General features: G+C 42.2%; 1 protein-coding gene across 1 annotated transcript in view; it reads right to left on the bottom strand.

Moving 5' to 3' along the window:
• Positions 1–265: 265 nt before the first annotated feature.
• ttll7 (tubulin tyrosine ligase-like family, member 7) overlaps positions 266–16,657 on the bottom strand; it is a 69,292-nt gene continuing 52,900 nt past the window's right edge. Inside the window, exons 17-20 of the mRNA XM_073476775.1 lie at positions 14,305–14,385; positions 11,979–12,139; positions 8,858–9,031; positions 266–775 (exon numbers count right to left, since the gene is read on the bottom strand). Of these exons, the coding sequence (XP_073332876.1) occupies positions 655–775; positions 8,858–9,031; positions 11,979–12,139; positions 14,305–14,385 (537 nt within the window). The 3' untranslated portion in view covers positions 266–654. The remainder of the gene's footprint in view (positions 776–8,857; positions 9,032–11,978; positions 12,140–14,304; positions 14,386–16,657) is intronic.

The raw sequence follows: 16,657 nt of genomic DNA, 5'->3' as shown, positions 1-16,657 counted from the left end.
CGTTAAAACATTTATAAACGTAAAGCTTCTCAAATATAAGTTATGAAATAAATTAAAATCAGAAATAAAATAACTGATTACAGCCAGCAAAAATAAGCTTTTTGTTGTTTTTTTGTTTACATCCACTTTCTCAAACAAGGGATAGCTTTGTTCATATCATTCCATATCTGCATTCTGCATCAGCATTCACTGCATTCATGGAATACCTTACAAAATAAGTAAGTACATAAATAAATAATCCTTGCATTGTTTAGTATTTGTTATTCTTTCCTTTTACAGTACCATGACTTGTAACTGTACAGTGAGTTGGTATAATACAGCAATTACAATGAGAAAAGAGGGGTACACCCATTGTCTGGTGTTACTTGGGTTAAAGGTAGGGGTCGAGGGTACGGATGGTCTGCTGGTCTACGCAGGTCCAAACTAATCTAAACAAGGCCCTTTAGCAATCCCAAATCACCCGGCCTGTCTTTGTCGGTCTTCCACAGGGGGTTTGGCCAAGGTTGAGGCTTTATCCGGCATCCAGAGCTGCCCCCCTAATCCGGATCCATACTGGAATTGCTTAGATCGGAGTTTGGCTGGGTGAGAGTCAGGGGAGGGGAGGTGTCGAGGTCAAAAGGCGAGGTGTCATAAGCCAGGGTTGCCACGGTGACCTCAGAAGTGGCCCATCCTGGCGGCGAAAAGGCTGCGCGAGCGTGGCATGGCCGAGGAGATGCGGCCAAAGCTGGACGAAGGCCACTTCATGATGAACTGGGAGGTCACTGGCAGCAGATACCTGGACAGACGGACAAGAGCGAGGGATGGAGGGATTAGGGGGAAAGGATGAACATAATGAGAGGATTAGATATGCAAAGGTCACAATTTAGAGGTCATCACAGCATGAGTGCTCAGCACTGAGAACACATATTGCCCACTTTTCATATATTGACTCTACCATTTATGGCCATCTCCGTTTGCACATTTCATCTTTAATAAAGTCCTGGTGATTTCAAGATGTTATGACATCACCCTTCCCTTGAAAACGAGTCTGTGTGTAGGGCTGCCACTAATGATTATTTTAATTGTCAATTAATGTGCAGGGGAATTATAATTCCCCACAGACTAAGGCTAATGACTTAAAATGTCTTGTTTTATCAGACCAACAACACAAATACATTCAATCAAGTGTCATTTAAGACGAAGGACAGCATCAAATCCTCATGTTTGAGAAGATAGAAACAGCAAATGTTTGACATTTTTGTTTAAAAAAATTAGTAAAGTGATATTTGAATAGAAAATGGACTCATTTTCTGTCGATTGACTATTTAAATTAATCATTGCAGCTATACATTTGCTGTATGTACCAAATCTGAAATGCCATACACATCCGTTTAATTAGGTTATACTGTATATACAGATTTTGATGTATCTGCTCAAGGAGTTAATTTTGGGCCTTATACCTCTCAGGAAAACGATTGACCCTTAAATTTTTAGTATCATGAACATAAAATCCTCACCTATCATTCCGAGGCATAGACGTCAGAATCTTTCTAAGACTTTTCTATGACACCTTCCACCGAGACAGAGCAGTGAGGCAGCTCCTGCTAACAGCGTTCCAGTACCTGAGAATGAGACCAGCGTCAGGTTGAGATAAGAGTCAGGAGGGGCTGAACCCTGCTCCCATCTTCCTTAGTTACTGGAAATGAGTCAGATATGGTTGTCAGAGCAATGTCAGATGAGATGATCAAATCCTGGACAAGGTTAACTGAAGGTTATGCAAATGTCGAGGGGGTACTGTTCAGAAGACATGAGACAGGGAAATTTGAATTCTCCCAGACTGATCAGTTGGAAGAATGACTTACATTTATGGGCTTTCACAGCACACGTTATGTGACCTTCTTGCCACATCCGCAGGAAGGATCTTTAGCTAATAAAAAATACATCTAATACTCGTTTAGTTAAACGAGTACAATGGTCAAAAGAAATAGTCCCTGTGGAAGTGTTTAAGATGTGACAATCTAATCAAAAGGGAGCCACTGGGGCTGAGGATTACAGAGTGAAGAAATAATATCTTCTTTTAAGCTGGTGCAGAGATAGCATACTTTTTCTCCTCTGACAGCTCTCTCTCCTTGTGAAATAGCCCTTGAACAAATTAGCAGAGCGGCTTCTTCTAAAGTCGACCGGAAAAGAGAAAAAAAAAGGCGCATGTCGCTGAGGGCGTCCGCTTCAACACAGCCCGAAACCCAGGAGAGTTACGAGGGATTCAAATTAACTTCATTTAGTCCAAAGAGAGTGTCCTTGAAACAGCTTCAAGTGGGCCGTAGGTATCCCTCCAGCACATCTTCTTCTTCTTCGACTCTGACTGGACTCGGTGAGGGCTCAGTCCGGCACTTCTTCTTAAAGTCCTCCGATCAAACCCCAGAGAACAGGCGGGCAGGATCTAGTTTGCTTCAAGTCGTTCACATTTTCTTCTTGTGCAGTTCAAGGTGACATTTAGTGGTTTCATACCGTGATTTTATGACATTCTTGGATTCATTTCTCATGTTTCTCTTCTCCAACCTCTTCTATGAGATACACCACACATCCATTGGTATTCTGCTCATGGATCTGCAGTGCGGTTTCTCCTTTCTCCCCTCCATTTCCATAAGGTTTTCACTGAAAACCCCAAGCCAGGCATGGAAATGGCAGAAAAAAATGGAAAGAAAATCAAATATTGAACATTCATTGGGGCCCGAGTGTGTTCTTCAGAGATCCTATGCTATTCACTTTGAGAATATTCTGCTCATAGAAAGAATCACCGTGGTGGTAGTGGCAAGGGGTGGGGTAAGTGGGAGTGGGGGTGGTGGTGGGGAGGCTTCTCGCGTCCAAGCGGCCGCTGTCTCTTCAGGCTATATTTAATTGGACCCTCATTCTGCATCTTCCAGGTTCGTCCTCCTTTTGATCATGAAGAAGGTCTTGGCAACAGCGTGCATGCTTGAAAGCCAGAGGGAGGCTTGTTCATGCACTTGTGCTTTGCTTCAATCCATCAGTTGACGGGGAGACAGAAAGATACTCTCCTGCTCTGTTCCTCACATGCAAAGCTACAATCCACCACTATTCTTACTGACAGGCCTTCCACACTACTCCTAAGTCCTCCATCGAGATGCAACTGCCACAGCGAATTAAGAGGAGGCCAGACAAGACGAAATGCCATGACTAAGGATGGAGGGGGGAGACTGCCGTGATAGCTGACGCAATCCTAAACCAAGAGGTACAAAGAGGCTTGAAGGTTATCTGCAGCCCACATTCGGCTCAACACCCCAATTAACCCTAATTACTGCACACTTTTCAGACAGATGAAAGTTAATAGAATCTGAAACTTTTGTCATCATGGGGAAATTGTCTTTGGGTAGTGACAGTAATTCCAGGCTTAACAAGAAAGTCATTAGTGGAGCTATTTGGCTACTTCCTCTCATCTGCCCACACAGACTGAAGGACTTTTCTCAGACCCATGAGACTGTTGACACACCTGATCAGAGCACTCCACAGAGGAAGGATGCTTGAACAAGAGCGGGCAGGTGTGGTCAACAACGGAGACCCCGAGGAGCTTGACTAACAGACCCACTTTGATGTGTGCCAACGGCTGCCAAGAGCTCTGCGAGTGTGTGTTATGAATGTGTGTGTACATGCACATGAGACAGTGTGGAGCCAAATTTGCCGGCATATATGATCTCTGATTTCCATTTGTGAAATAGTTGAAGTAGTGAGAATGGGGACATCTGCCGACCTGGGCTTCCAGACAATCAGTTTTTATGTTTGAATTAGGTATTGAACTGGAAAAGCGGAATGTAAAAGGCGAAACCTGTCTGGCACCAGCTGGTGCATCACGATATTTCACAATTAAAAGAAATCATCTAATTGAAAATCGATTCTTGACCCACTATTTCTCTGGTGTTTTTATCCAACATTCAGTTTAGTTCAGAAAAATTGTGATATTGACTTGATTTAATGAACCTAATTACTTCTAATTATTAAATTATTATTTACAAGTTTGATTGAAGGATAAGTTCACATTGTTTTCATCCATTTCTCAAAACAATTCTCTCATGACCATCTGTACTGTCAAACCTTCTGGACGTGTTTCCACCCGTGTCTGTTTGTTTGTTGGTTGGTTTGTCAGCAAAAACTACTGAACCGATTTTCATGAAACTTGGATGGAGGATGGGTCTCGGCCCAGAATACACTTTTGGCGTGGATCCGGATAAAGGGACAGATCCAGGAATTTTTTTCTCACTATCTTTAACCTTGAGAGATTTGGCATTTTTCAACACTTTTGTTAATTTCTCAGGGAGTAATTCATGGATCTTGATGAAAAAAGGCGTATTAAGGTGGCTGGTATGTATGAGTGAGTACAATTTGATGTGGATCCAAATCCAAATCCAGATGGAGTGGATTTAAACATGCAATATCTAAGAATTATGGTTGAAAACATTCAAGACTTTACTAAAACTATCAACAAATGTGAAGGAACAACAGTTCTGACATTACAGTGTATATGTATTGTGTGTCAAAGCATATTTAGCACGCTAATCAGCTCCATCCTGGTCCAATACTGCTAGCAGTGTAAACACCAACACTTTCCTGCTATTTCGAGGTCACAGTCTGGACTGCTAGCTGCTCGGCTAACTGAGCTAATAAGCTAACAGCAGCTACAGTTAGGGGTTACTCTGATGATATGCTGCTCCCAATTTGTTCTGAGTATGAATTCAACAGGTGGCCAGTTATTTCATTGTGCGCCTTTAAATATGTTTTATTTCATATTGGATCACTGAGAACCATTCTAGTTACTCATGTCCCTACAAAGATGATTCAATGTAAGAGATGGAGAACTACTGTATATGCAAAATTCATTGTAATGCATGATGTGGCTTCAGCAGACTGAGTTGGGCAAATCAAGCTGGCATCTTCCAGGGCTACTCTTTTTAGTATGAAATTCCCTCTCTGTGTTCCCCCAGACAATGGAAAGACAGTATTAAGAATTCTTTATTAGGGGAACAAAGACTGTGGATTTTGTCCCACATCTCAAACACTGGAAGTGTTTGGAAGGGATCTCACAGGCAGTACGGACAACCAGAGAACGGTTTGAATGTACATATGGGCATAAGGGCTGAGCAACACGTCCTTAAAATAATATTGACATATTTTTAGGCCATATCCCAAAAGGCGATATGTATCTATTTCATTTTGAAAATGCTCGCACTAGGAGACAAAATCAAATATCACAACATTTTTGACCAAATACCTCAATACACACAATGAGATATCTGAGAGATAATCATCAGTGATGTGGATGTAATGACTAAGTGGGTAAAGGCAAGTGTTAGAACAAGTACAACATCACTTTACTATAATGCAGCCTTTAAAACCAGGAGAGGAACAGCACTTATGTCATATCACGATACAAAACCCGAAATCTAACACGATATAAAGTCTCATACCACAACAACGATATAATTCTGATTATTCCCCAACTATAATGATCATGCAAGTATTGATTCAAAACAGGCTAAAAAAAGTGTGAACCTGTCCTTTTGAATGTACTTGGCCGGAGAGAAATAGTTTGGGGTTAGCTGAGGTTGAAACACTGAGGCGAAACAGATGATTTTTGCATAACAGTCGCATGATATGTGCATGCACACGCGCGCGCGTACACACACACACACGCATGGTTTACCCTCTCATAGAAAGCTTTCGCACCAATGAGAGAATAATCCTAATTGCTTCTCAGCTATCTGAAGAGGAGGCGGGTTGTGACTGCTCCCTGCATGCCTGATGGAGAGATGTGAACCGTTTTGTGTTGTGAAACTGCAAACCACACGATGCAAAGCTGAGCCATTTTCTGTCTTCTTGAGACAAGAAGAAGAGAGCGGTGCTTGGGTTGATCATGGTGCTGATGGCGTGCAGGTGAGGCGCTCCGATCCCACTGAGGCCACTCGTATTGAAAATGCACTCAGGGTAAGATGCTCTTGAGAAAAGCATTGAGTGAAAGGCGTAGTTTAGCATGTGGTAGCGAGGGTGATTGGCTGGTTATGTACAGCAATCTGGTTGCCGGTGGTTGCAGTGTTGACAAACAGTGCTCCAAACAGTCTTAATATGCTTCCTTCTCCCATCTCCTTCATTTTCAATACACTGTTTACAGTTTTGGGCCGAAACATATCTCATTGTCATGTTGGGTAAGTCAATCAAACCATCATTATTTGAATTTTAGTGAGGGAAAGGAGAGGAGACCATGCTAGACTGTTAGGGTGAGCCAAAGCAACCATCAGTGGGCAGGTGGGACCAAGCCTTAGTTGCAGCTGTGAGGTGGTGGGAGCAGCGGAAAGCAGGGAAGAGGGACGGTGCTGGAAGATGGGAGGGGTTTAGCAGAACTAAACCGAGCAAAGACCTGCGTCGAGGGGCGAAGAGACGGAGGAAGAGGAGGAAGAAGCGGCAGCGACAGCAGCAGGGGTGGAGCCATGGGTAGAGGCTGGTCCAGCAGCAAATGGTAAGCTTTTTTACACAGACATATATAGACACAGAAGAAATAAGGAGAGACAGACCAATGCATGCTTAAATGGACTACTAGGAGGATGACTACTGCAAAGATATGTATACACCAGTGTGTCATTTTGTGCATGCTTGAGTTATTAAATCCAATTACAGTTAAATCCTCACATAGTCCACTGATAAATTCATATTCTTGATTCTTTCCTCAAAACAAATATGCTTAAATTAAAACAATGAATAGCAACAAGTTGGAATAAGTAGCTCTAAAACTGTACACATAGTTTTTTTTCAACAGCTGAGGTTATTATACTGTAGGCGCAAAGTGATAGCCTGTTAAAATATGCGCAAGAGTTATGAATCATGTAAAGCGAGGCCCCAGGAAAAAAGGAGCTCTCTCTCTCGTAAGGTCATTTGCTGCACAGGCTCATCTGGGCTCTAATTGAATTAAGCAGGCCTCGGGGGGCCCCGGGCTAACCTGAGCGCTAATCTGTGGGCCATTATTTCCTGTTAACAGCACACTCCTTCTCCTCCTCTCCTCTCCTCACCATCCCTCCCCACCTCCCTCGCTCACTGTCTGCCAGCCCAAAGCATATGTGCTTTTTAAAAGTTCGCTCACTCCCAACCTGAGCTGCTGTCTCCTGCGGGGATCAACCTTAAAAATAGAATCAGGCTGATTTCTTTCTCCCTTTTTTTTCGGTTTGTTTGTTTGTTTTATCAGGGTTGTGTGATGAAGATGATGGCTCTAAGGCTCAGTGGAGGGGAGAGACAGGAAATGTTTTCTGAGAGAGGTTTAATGATGATAGCTGTTGAAGATTTTCAAATCAAAGTTTTCTTGTCTGTATGTCAAAGTGTGTTTATTCTTTATTCTTTTTTACTCAATTTAGGTCCCTTTTTTCTAAAGGGAGTTTTCACAAAGTTTATTCAGAGGCTTCTCTGTGGGTTCAGACTGCTTCAACAAACTGAGCTTTCACCAGTTTCCATTTAGACCTAAAAGACCAAGACACCAAAATAGATACTGTGAACACCAAGGATGTCTCCTGGTTAATCTCAGGTTTAATGTCCTGATGGGCTTATTTTATTGCACCTGATATGGAGTCTACACTGTGTTTTTTTGATACTGTTATGGCAATATACTGTATATGATTAGGCCTGTCACGATAATTACATTTTTAGCCTCTTAACATCTTATCTACTGATTGATGTATTCACATGACACCGATAATTTCTGTAGACCTTGATACTTCTGATATTGTTGTGTTTACATGCATGTTTGTTTATGTAATAATGTCACCAAAATTTTAGCCAACATAATTTTCCCACAGCATGGCGTTTTTGATGACCTGAGAATGAGACTCAAAAATCAACTATCTTTCTTCAGAATTGCTTTAAGAGCCTACATAACATAGTATTTCTTTAATCGTCTACCTTGCAGGCACACTGGCTTGGCTTTTTGTTTCGCTCTCCAAGCAATGTTATGCGCTTTCTTCGTCAGCAGCAAGTTTTTATAAAGTCCCAAAAAAAACACACCTCATGTTTAGGGTTTTTCTTTAACTGTGCATATGACGATAAACACTTTGACAGGCCTTCATTTACATGAGGCACTACTTTGATCTGTAATCCTGGACATAAACATTAATTGTGAATATTACCTTATAACTTATGGTTATCCACAAAATCTGTTACCCTCACTGTTTGGGATTTCCTTAAACTATTTACGTTTTCTTTTCAGGCATTTAGATTAGGGGTAGACCGATTCAGCATATTTCTGATTATCGTTTTTTTTACATCAGATTGCTGATAAGATAAACTTATTTAAAAATATGTTAATTTGGCTCTGATGCAGCATCCTCTTCCACAATGTCTCATCCACAACACTATCTGATTGGTTACACACCACAGTCAATAGCCTATAAACATTAAATAAGCTGAATCTGCAAAATTAACTAAAATGATCAAATAAATGTAGTGGAGAGGATGCAGAAAACGGAAATACTCAAGTTAACTGATTGTTCAAAATTTTGACACAAAGAGATTTATTTTTGTTGCAAATGAATATCGGTCAGAAAATATCGAATTAAATGTCCTTGATTTCAAATAATCAGTACCGGTTTCAGCCCTGAAAAAGCCATATCGGTCAACCCCTCATTCAGATTAAAAAAAACAGCTCAAACACTTGCACAAAGACACCAGCTTTAACCTGGGACCTCCCAGTAGACTCCCATTGTTTGCTTGACTCTTATCCAGCCACCCTACTGTATAATGAACTGATCTATTGCAGCAGGAATGCTATAAGAATCTTTCAAAAACAGAGAACTCAGTGGGAAGCTATCAAAGAGTCGGGTGTCCTCCTCACCTGGTGTCATCCCATTCGGGGCTGAGTCCGGTCAAAGAGCCGCGGGACTCTGAGACAAACTTGTAGACGACCAACAGGCAGTCTCGGCACAGCTGGACCAGCCGGCGGCAGCACTGCAGCTCCTGGGGTGACACCACCTCGCTGCTCTTACTGAAGATGGTCTCCCACGATGAACTGGAGAGTAAACGAGACAGCACACAGACAGAGTGAAATTAAGCTGGCAGTTATACAAAAGCATACAGTGCATGTATATCACAGCCATAGTCACATACATAGACATATGTGTTGCTAATGTGTGGCCTTTAGTAGTGCATTTACATCCAAACACTCTCTCACACAGACATGCAGGAAGACAGACAGACGCAGGGAGAGGAAGGATGAAACAAATCCAAGTACAGTTAACCCCCTTTACAACCCCGGACATACCCCTGACTGTGAGAGAGCTTCAACAACTGAGACACACAACTCCGGGGGGTGCGTTTGATGTCTACCCCCTTTCACTTCTTGGGAGATGGGGAGGGGGCGCTTCCTCTGAAAGGGTTCAAAACTGTGTGTGTTTCCATTCTCTTCCTCTAAGTCGTTTTCAAAGCCTGTTGAATTCATCACCCACAATAGCTGCTGGGCCGTTTGATTGTTGTTAAGTCCCTTAGATAAAATATCAAACAAGAGACGAAGGAGGGTGGAGTGGCGGGGGCTTCACTTGGTTTGGAGAGTGTTTTCGGGGTCCACCGCTTTACTGTGGCAGCGTGACACCGGGGCCCCCTGTTGGGTTCATCCATGTTTGGGCCACGGCCTGTTGTTAGGGAGGGGCTGGGCGACAGGCTAGCAAGCTAGCTGGATCATCCCGGGCTGGCTGTGATCAAACAAAAGCTGCATGGGGCGCAGCGTGCTGGGGGTAGCTGAAGCTAGGCTAGGCTAATCCTCCCGGGCTTCTACACCTCCACCCACTCTTTTCTCTACCCTTTTTTTACGACGTCTCATTTTCAATCACTCTCCTCTCCGCTTTTTCTCTGTCACCTAGTCCCTCCCCTTCTCTCCTTCCCCTTCATCTACATCACCCGCTCACTCCCTTCCTTACTCTCCCTCAATCACGACTGCCAAGGAAGTGAGGGAGGAGGAGTGTGGACTTCAGTTACAGCCCCTGAGCCCTCTGTGTCGAGGGAAACACGGCCACTGAACAACTTAACTGTAAAGAATATGAAGAGGACGAGATTCAAGAAGGTCACACCTTTATCACAGCCGAGATGAAAAGCTACCAGCGCAGCAGCTGTCTGCATGTCAGGGGTTGTATATATGTGTGTGTTGCGCTGGGTGTGTGGCTCTGTTTGAGGGTGCTAATGTGTGAAGAAGTAAGTGTGTGGAAACCGACTTCACGCATCTGAAGATGCCTCGCTGTGTGTGTCTGTCGTCTGTCTTTGACGGAAGTAAAATATGTGTTCCAATGTGAATCACTGATGGGAAACAGCATTTTTGTGTGTGGGTGTGTGTGTGCGTTTGTGTGTCTCGTCTGCTGTTTGGGGGTTTCTATAGGGACACGATCAAGTGGGCTGTCACTGCAGTGACTCATCTTGTAGGAAGTCACTCTCTGCCACATCAAAGCAGTAGGAAAAAGAACCCCAAAGAAAACTTCAAAGTATCTGATAACAAACTAAAGTGAAAGAACTAAGAGGCCTTCATTCACCTTCTTCCTGCTTCCCTCCCTCCCTCTCTTTTTCTTGCTCTCACCTGTGAAAAAGCCCTGATTAACAGCAACGATTTGTGACCTTAATTTGCACCCTGTCTCCACAGAGTAACATGTTTCTTTCATCCCCAAGAGCTTTCAGTAAAGTGCAGCGGGGTCTGGTTGGTCTGTCACTCATTCTCTGTCATTCAGCTACTGTTGCTTCCCCGCTTATACTGAACAAAAATAGCAAATTGTCGCTGCTGTCACTGAAATTGACATATTGACGAACACTGGGCTTGAGAACATGGGGAGATTTCATAGAGCGTGAACTATAGAGAGGAAAGAGTGGCTTTAGTAATTGGCCTGCAGTGTGGTCACTTGTTTGTGCTGATGTCACAGAAATTGTAGTCATGTTGCCGTCAACATTTAGGAGCGCTTTATTCAATAGTCGCGCTTCCATCAATGTATTTTTATGTGAATTTATTAGGTATCACATTACAAAAGGTTGATGGAAACTGCAGAATTTGAATTCGAGGGAATGTGCTTAATCAGAGATAGAAACACTTTTTCCAAATAAGTTCTTTAAAATGTAAATCACATGACTGATCAGCTGTTTCTGCCCCAACTGAAGCTTCTGCTCCAGTGAAGATCAGAAATTTAGCAGCAGATTAATACAGTCTCCTCATCACTCCACACAGATGTAATGTAGCCTTCCTGTTTCTCAAATTTTTAAAACAAGTCTCCGTCTACTTCATTTGTTTAGAAGAATGCTACAACTACTGTTTTGCTGTGAAGCTCCAGAAATGTTTTGTGGACTACCAAACTTCACCTGACTTCACCTTCACCTGGTGCATCAGGTCTTTAATTTCGCTGCCTGTAAAATTTTGATACATGTTGAATTTCGCTAAAGCTAACGAAATTCACTGTAAAATGCCTCATAAAATAAATTGGAAATCACAGCATCTATGATCATTTGTCCATCTTTATTCCAGCATCAGGAAAAACATATTGTGTCATTGAACAGCATTTGAAACCCCCTCGCCCCACACCTTTCTGATCTCACAGTCACAGCAGTGAGATGCTGACAATTTCTGTAACTTTCTGAAATCAGCAATCCGTCAATCAATCCCTCCTCACGCATATTCACCTGCTGTGCAGAGGTGAGAAAGTGAGCAGGGTTTGAACTTCTCTCTCAAGCACTTTTTTTACTCTTCACAAAGATACATCTGTCACTTTTGGGTGCAACACCATGATGCCTTTGAGGAGAATTTTTTCGAATGTGTGCTCCCTTATCCCCATTTGTCCGTCCAGTGTGCCTTTCCCCTCTCTGTGATGGCAGGCTTTTCTCACTACCTGGGATTGTGACGTGGTCAGACAACATGTTGTACTAACTGACTAGTTTCAAGCATACCCCAGCCAATACAACTTCAACTCACAGCCTCGCTCAGGTTGGCCTACCCAGTGTTAGAGAAGCAGTTCCACAGGCCCTGGCCGTGACTCCAGAGCAGCCGGTTGAACACGCGGTTGAAGAGGCGATACAGGTGGAGACTATCTACGTCTGGCTCCCTCCAGATCCGCTGCAGCGCTGACCGTACATTTGTACGTACAATATCCAACACCTGAGTGTCAGAGATAAAAGACAGGAGAGAGCGACAAAAGTTGAAACAAGCGTGTGATAATTAAGGAAATTAATGGTGGTAAAGGTGACAGCATTTCTAATTGATATGCGTGAGTTGGTATTTGTTCCAACTGTGAGATTTCTTTCTCTGTTTTCTTAATTTTACCATAAAATTAGCAATCACAAAGGCTAATGCATTCACTGAGAAACAGAGAGCGAACTTGCACTCATGAATAAACAGCCATGCACACTTACAACACCAACACATGTAGTATATGCACTAACACATCATGTAAAATTTAATCAGAACTTATTCTATATTGAAGATTTAGGAAGGTTTGTCTCTGCATTTATGTTAACGCAAGCACAGACATAAAGCCTGCCGTGTGTGTGTGTGTGTGTGTGTGTGTGTGTGTGTGTGTGTGTGTGTGTGTGTGTGTGTGTGTGTGTGTGGCAGGACAAAAAGTGCCAGGGCAGACAGCGGAGAGCATGGGAGAGGACTAATTGCTGCACCGACGTCAGTCTTGCAGAGAAGATGTCAGAAGTTCCCAGGCGGTCTGGGGACACCTGCACCAGCCTTCCATCTTCCCTTCTTTGTTTTCCCATCCCTCCCCACCTCACTGCCTTCTCTTCCTCCCTTTTTCTCTCTCTTTTCACCCCGCTCAGAGTGCAGCACTGTGGCCCTTTTGACTTTGATTCCTCGCTCCTCATTACTGACGTGCCTCTCTGACTCAGTGTGTGTGTATGAGTGTGTGCCTGTTTGCGATGCATGGAGGCGAGATTTCCCTACAGCAATGTGAGGCGAGCGAGACACGCATCCACACTCAGACAAACTGATAGATGAGTAAACACACACACAGATATGTTTTGGTATGGTAATCAGATGGCAGAGCGGTGGGCGCTACATTCCTGACCTCTGCCTGCTGCTCATTAGGCTGCTCCACTCCAAATAAAACATCGGCTCGCAGCGCCACAGCCCACAACACAGCCGAGCATAGTTGAGCAGAAAGCGGTGGCTGAGAGATCACATCATTACTGACACGCCTACTGGATGCCATTTCACGTCTTGTCCCCCTCTTCTGTTTTGTTTACATCCTATTTGGTGTGTCTACCTCTCACTGTCTGACATGATAATGATCTTCATGCTTGTATGATTTTTGTATTTTTTCTCTGATGTTTGATTTGGGGATCATTTGTCATGTTTTAAAAGTTGTTCAAAAACATTCGAAGGCACACGTATCAGTGGTGACATTTTGTTATATTCACCGGTTTTAACAACTTCCACTCTATATAGGCTGTCCGTACAGAGGCAGGCAATTTATACAACTTTGGACCATTTTTAAGACTTTCACTATTAACATATCTCTGACAATAGTGTCTGAGAGCTTCACTATTCTTAATTGTTAACAAGTAAAGTCAAAATATGAAATGTATATGTTATATATTATGTCTTACATATGTCTTGCCTTATATCTCACATATATACCAGCATCATGCCCAACAATGGCAAAAAAAGTTCTATATAGTTTCTATATATGTTTATTGGTAGTTTAGAGTTTGTAATTCCCCGAAGGAAAAAAAAAACAAAACCTGCATTTGGAGGCCTCTCGATTCTTATGATGCTGCGGTGGATGTTTAAAAAGAAGAGAAAAGAAAAAGAAAGTGCTGAGTGTTTTGGGTGCCAGGCCTCGTGGATTACTGTACAAAAAACACAAGTTAATAACTCAAACACAGCTTCATAACTTTATTCACTGATTTGAGTGAAACTGGATCATATTTTATATTGAAAATATTTTCTGGTTCTCCCTCTGCTGTCCTCCAGCTGCTCTACCTCAACCCAGATAGACCGATAGCTCTGCTAAAGTAACTGCTCACTACTGCTAACAAGCAGTTCAAGGCCGCAACAACATTTCCCTTACAGCTGTCCAAGTTCCTCCAATTTTCCTTTTCTTTGTTGGATTGTCTTTTACTATCTTATCTTATGATCTAGAGGGAAGCAGTGACTTCTGATAGAGATTCTTCCAAAAAAGATGTCTGAGATAATGTGAAAGTAAAGTTTTTGCCACATATTCTGCTGAGCATCCGTAGCTACCGATGACCTGGTGCTAGATAAGGTCAGTCTTAAATTGACTCAAATATCTTGCAATCTGATTCAATAAGACTAACCTTGCGTTGTTTGGTAGAGTCCAGCTTCACTAGCCAATAGGAGGCCACCTTTGATTTATGGTATTTCCAGTTGTCGAGGATCTGTGGATGAAAAGTAAAAATAACCTTTAAAAATGCACAAAACTTTAGTTTTAGTACAGACCACCAATCCTTCGATTTAAAAAAGACCGTAGACCTCATTCCCACTGTCACACACTCTCCTTTCACACTTCAGCCCAGACGTGTATTTGTAACATTGCTGGGGTTATCCATCTGTTAATGTAAAGGGTCTTCTGGCTTTCACACAGATGGCCCCCTTAGTTTCATGTCTGAACATGACAGAACTATTACGTATAGAGGTGCAATTCTTGTGCGATATTGGACATCTGGCACCTGATAATAGACAACGCAGGAGATACGATGCCGGGGGGGGGGTTGGGGGATTGTTCACTGCAGCACACCAGTACGCTATCTGGTTATTTTGTCTTCAGTGTGTAGGGATGATGCAAACATTGCAGAGTAGCATCTAGTATCTAGATATTTTTACATTTCTTTAAAGTTTAAATAAATGTTAGGATGGGCGACAAAATAAAATATCACACAATATGTTTTACCAAATACCTCGATATCGATATTGCAATAATATTGTAGGGATGACTATTGGTACTTTCTAAAATGTTTACACAATGAGATTTTTGATCAATAATCATCAGTAATGTGGATACAATGACTAAGTGGGTAAAAGCAGGTATTAGAACAAGAACAGTCTGGTAAGTTCAGAAAATTCACTTTAATGCAATGCAGCGCTGCCATATCACGATTAAACAATATCCAAAATCTAAGATTACATATAATCTCATATCAAGTTTAGAGGCTGAGTCACACACACACACACACGATTATCGGTTAATCATTAAGAATATATGAAATAAGTAGGAATGTTTTTCAATTAGAAAACTGTTTTAACCACTGACATGATCGGACTGGGCTACATTAGGAGTAAAAAGAACAGATAAAGTAAACACCAAGTTACTTGAATGGTCAACTAAATAATAAAAAAAAACAATGACTTTGAAATTACAAATTACTTGTATTTTAAGTATTTGAAATTTGTGACAAGATACTTTTTGATGTATTTGGGCCCATCTCTGATTGTCGGTTAATACAGGAGCGTTTACAGAATATAACACTTGTTTGCAATAAACTTTTGTGTGGTATCTTTCCTTAGGTGAATTCAACTGCAGCACAACTCAGGGATAGTAGAAAAATTGTGTTGTGATATCTGCTTTTTTAGCAGAAAAAAACCCATGTTTTGCAGGTGTGTCAAAAATCCTTGGGGCATGTGTCGTTATGCTCAAAAGCTGTGCTGGATATTCCCATGCACTTGCTCCTAGTGCCAACATCACTGTGTACCTACAGGCACTGTTATTGTTGCTCTGTTGACTTAGTCTACATCTCCCCACTGGTGCACATAAACCTCTCACGTAGCATGCTAGATCCCTTGCAAACAGTGCTCCCACTGGGAAGCTCCAGTGTAAACTTTATGTTTACTCACACACACAAACACACACACACGCATGCACAAAAAAACAATCCATGAAGAATCACAGATACACAGCTAAGGTATACAGTGAACACTTTCATTCGCAGAAAGTCACATGTTTACTTGTTAAGTATTCTCTTTCAATACGAACCTTATGAACCTTGTCTTGTGAGTTGCGTTCATTTGTCACATTTGTTTCATACATACACAGATTACCCTCAATTAAAGCACAACAAAACACACTTGATGCATTCCACCTCTCAACGGCTCCAACTGCGACAAAAAGGCAGGTTTTGAGTGAAAGATACGGGACACAATTACTTGGATACAAACACATCATTAGTCCAATTAGACCTCAACTTTAAATCATGAACAACATAAATTGACAAAGACTGTTTTCCTGCCAAGCAAATGCTCCTTCTCTCCTGAGGCAAGGAGCGAACAGTACAGGTGCAGTTTCTCATCTGTGTTTCCATGGTGCTCTCATTAGGGTTCGTTAACAGTACAGGTGTGGTGGTAATTGTCTCTCACGACCTCGGCACACCCAGAGACCACGCACACACACAAACTGTGTTCGCTGTTCTTGTGAGGACATTGTATGGGCTTACATTAATTACTTGGTGGCTTGCCCTAACTTAACCTTAATCATAACAACCATATGCTTTAGTCTGAGCCTTACAGAAAGAAGAAATGTTCATAATCAAATCAATACTATGTGTTCCAACACATGTAATGGAATCCCTGCCACCCTTTTTTTAGATGTGTCAAAATAACAAAGGGTAACAACTTGGCAGGGTGTAAACTTGTCTCAAATTGACCTAACTACAAAAC

Source organism: Pagrus major, chromosome 11, assembly GCF_040436345.1.
Source record: "Pagrus major chromosome 11, Pma_NU_1.0".
In the NCBI taxonomy this organism is placed as follows: Eukaryota; Metazoa; Chordata; class Actinopteri; order Spariformes; family Sparidae; genus Pagrus; species Pagrus major.
Note: the sequence above shows the minus strand (reverse complement) of the source record. Positions and strands in the feature narration are given on the sequence as shown.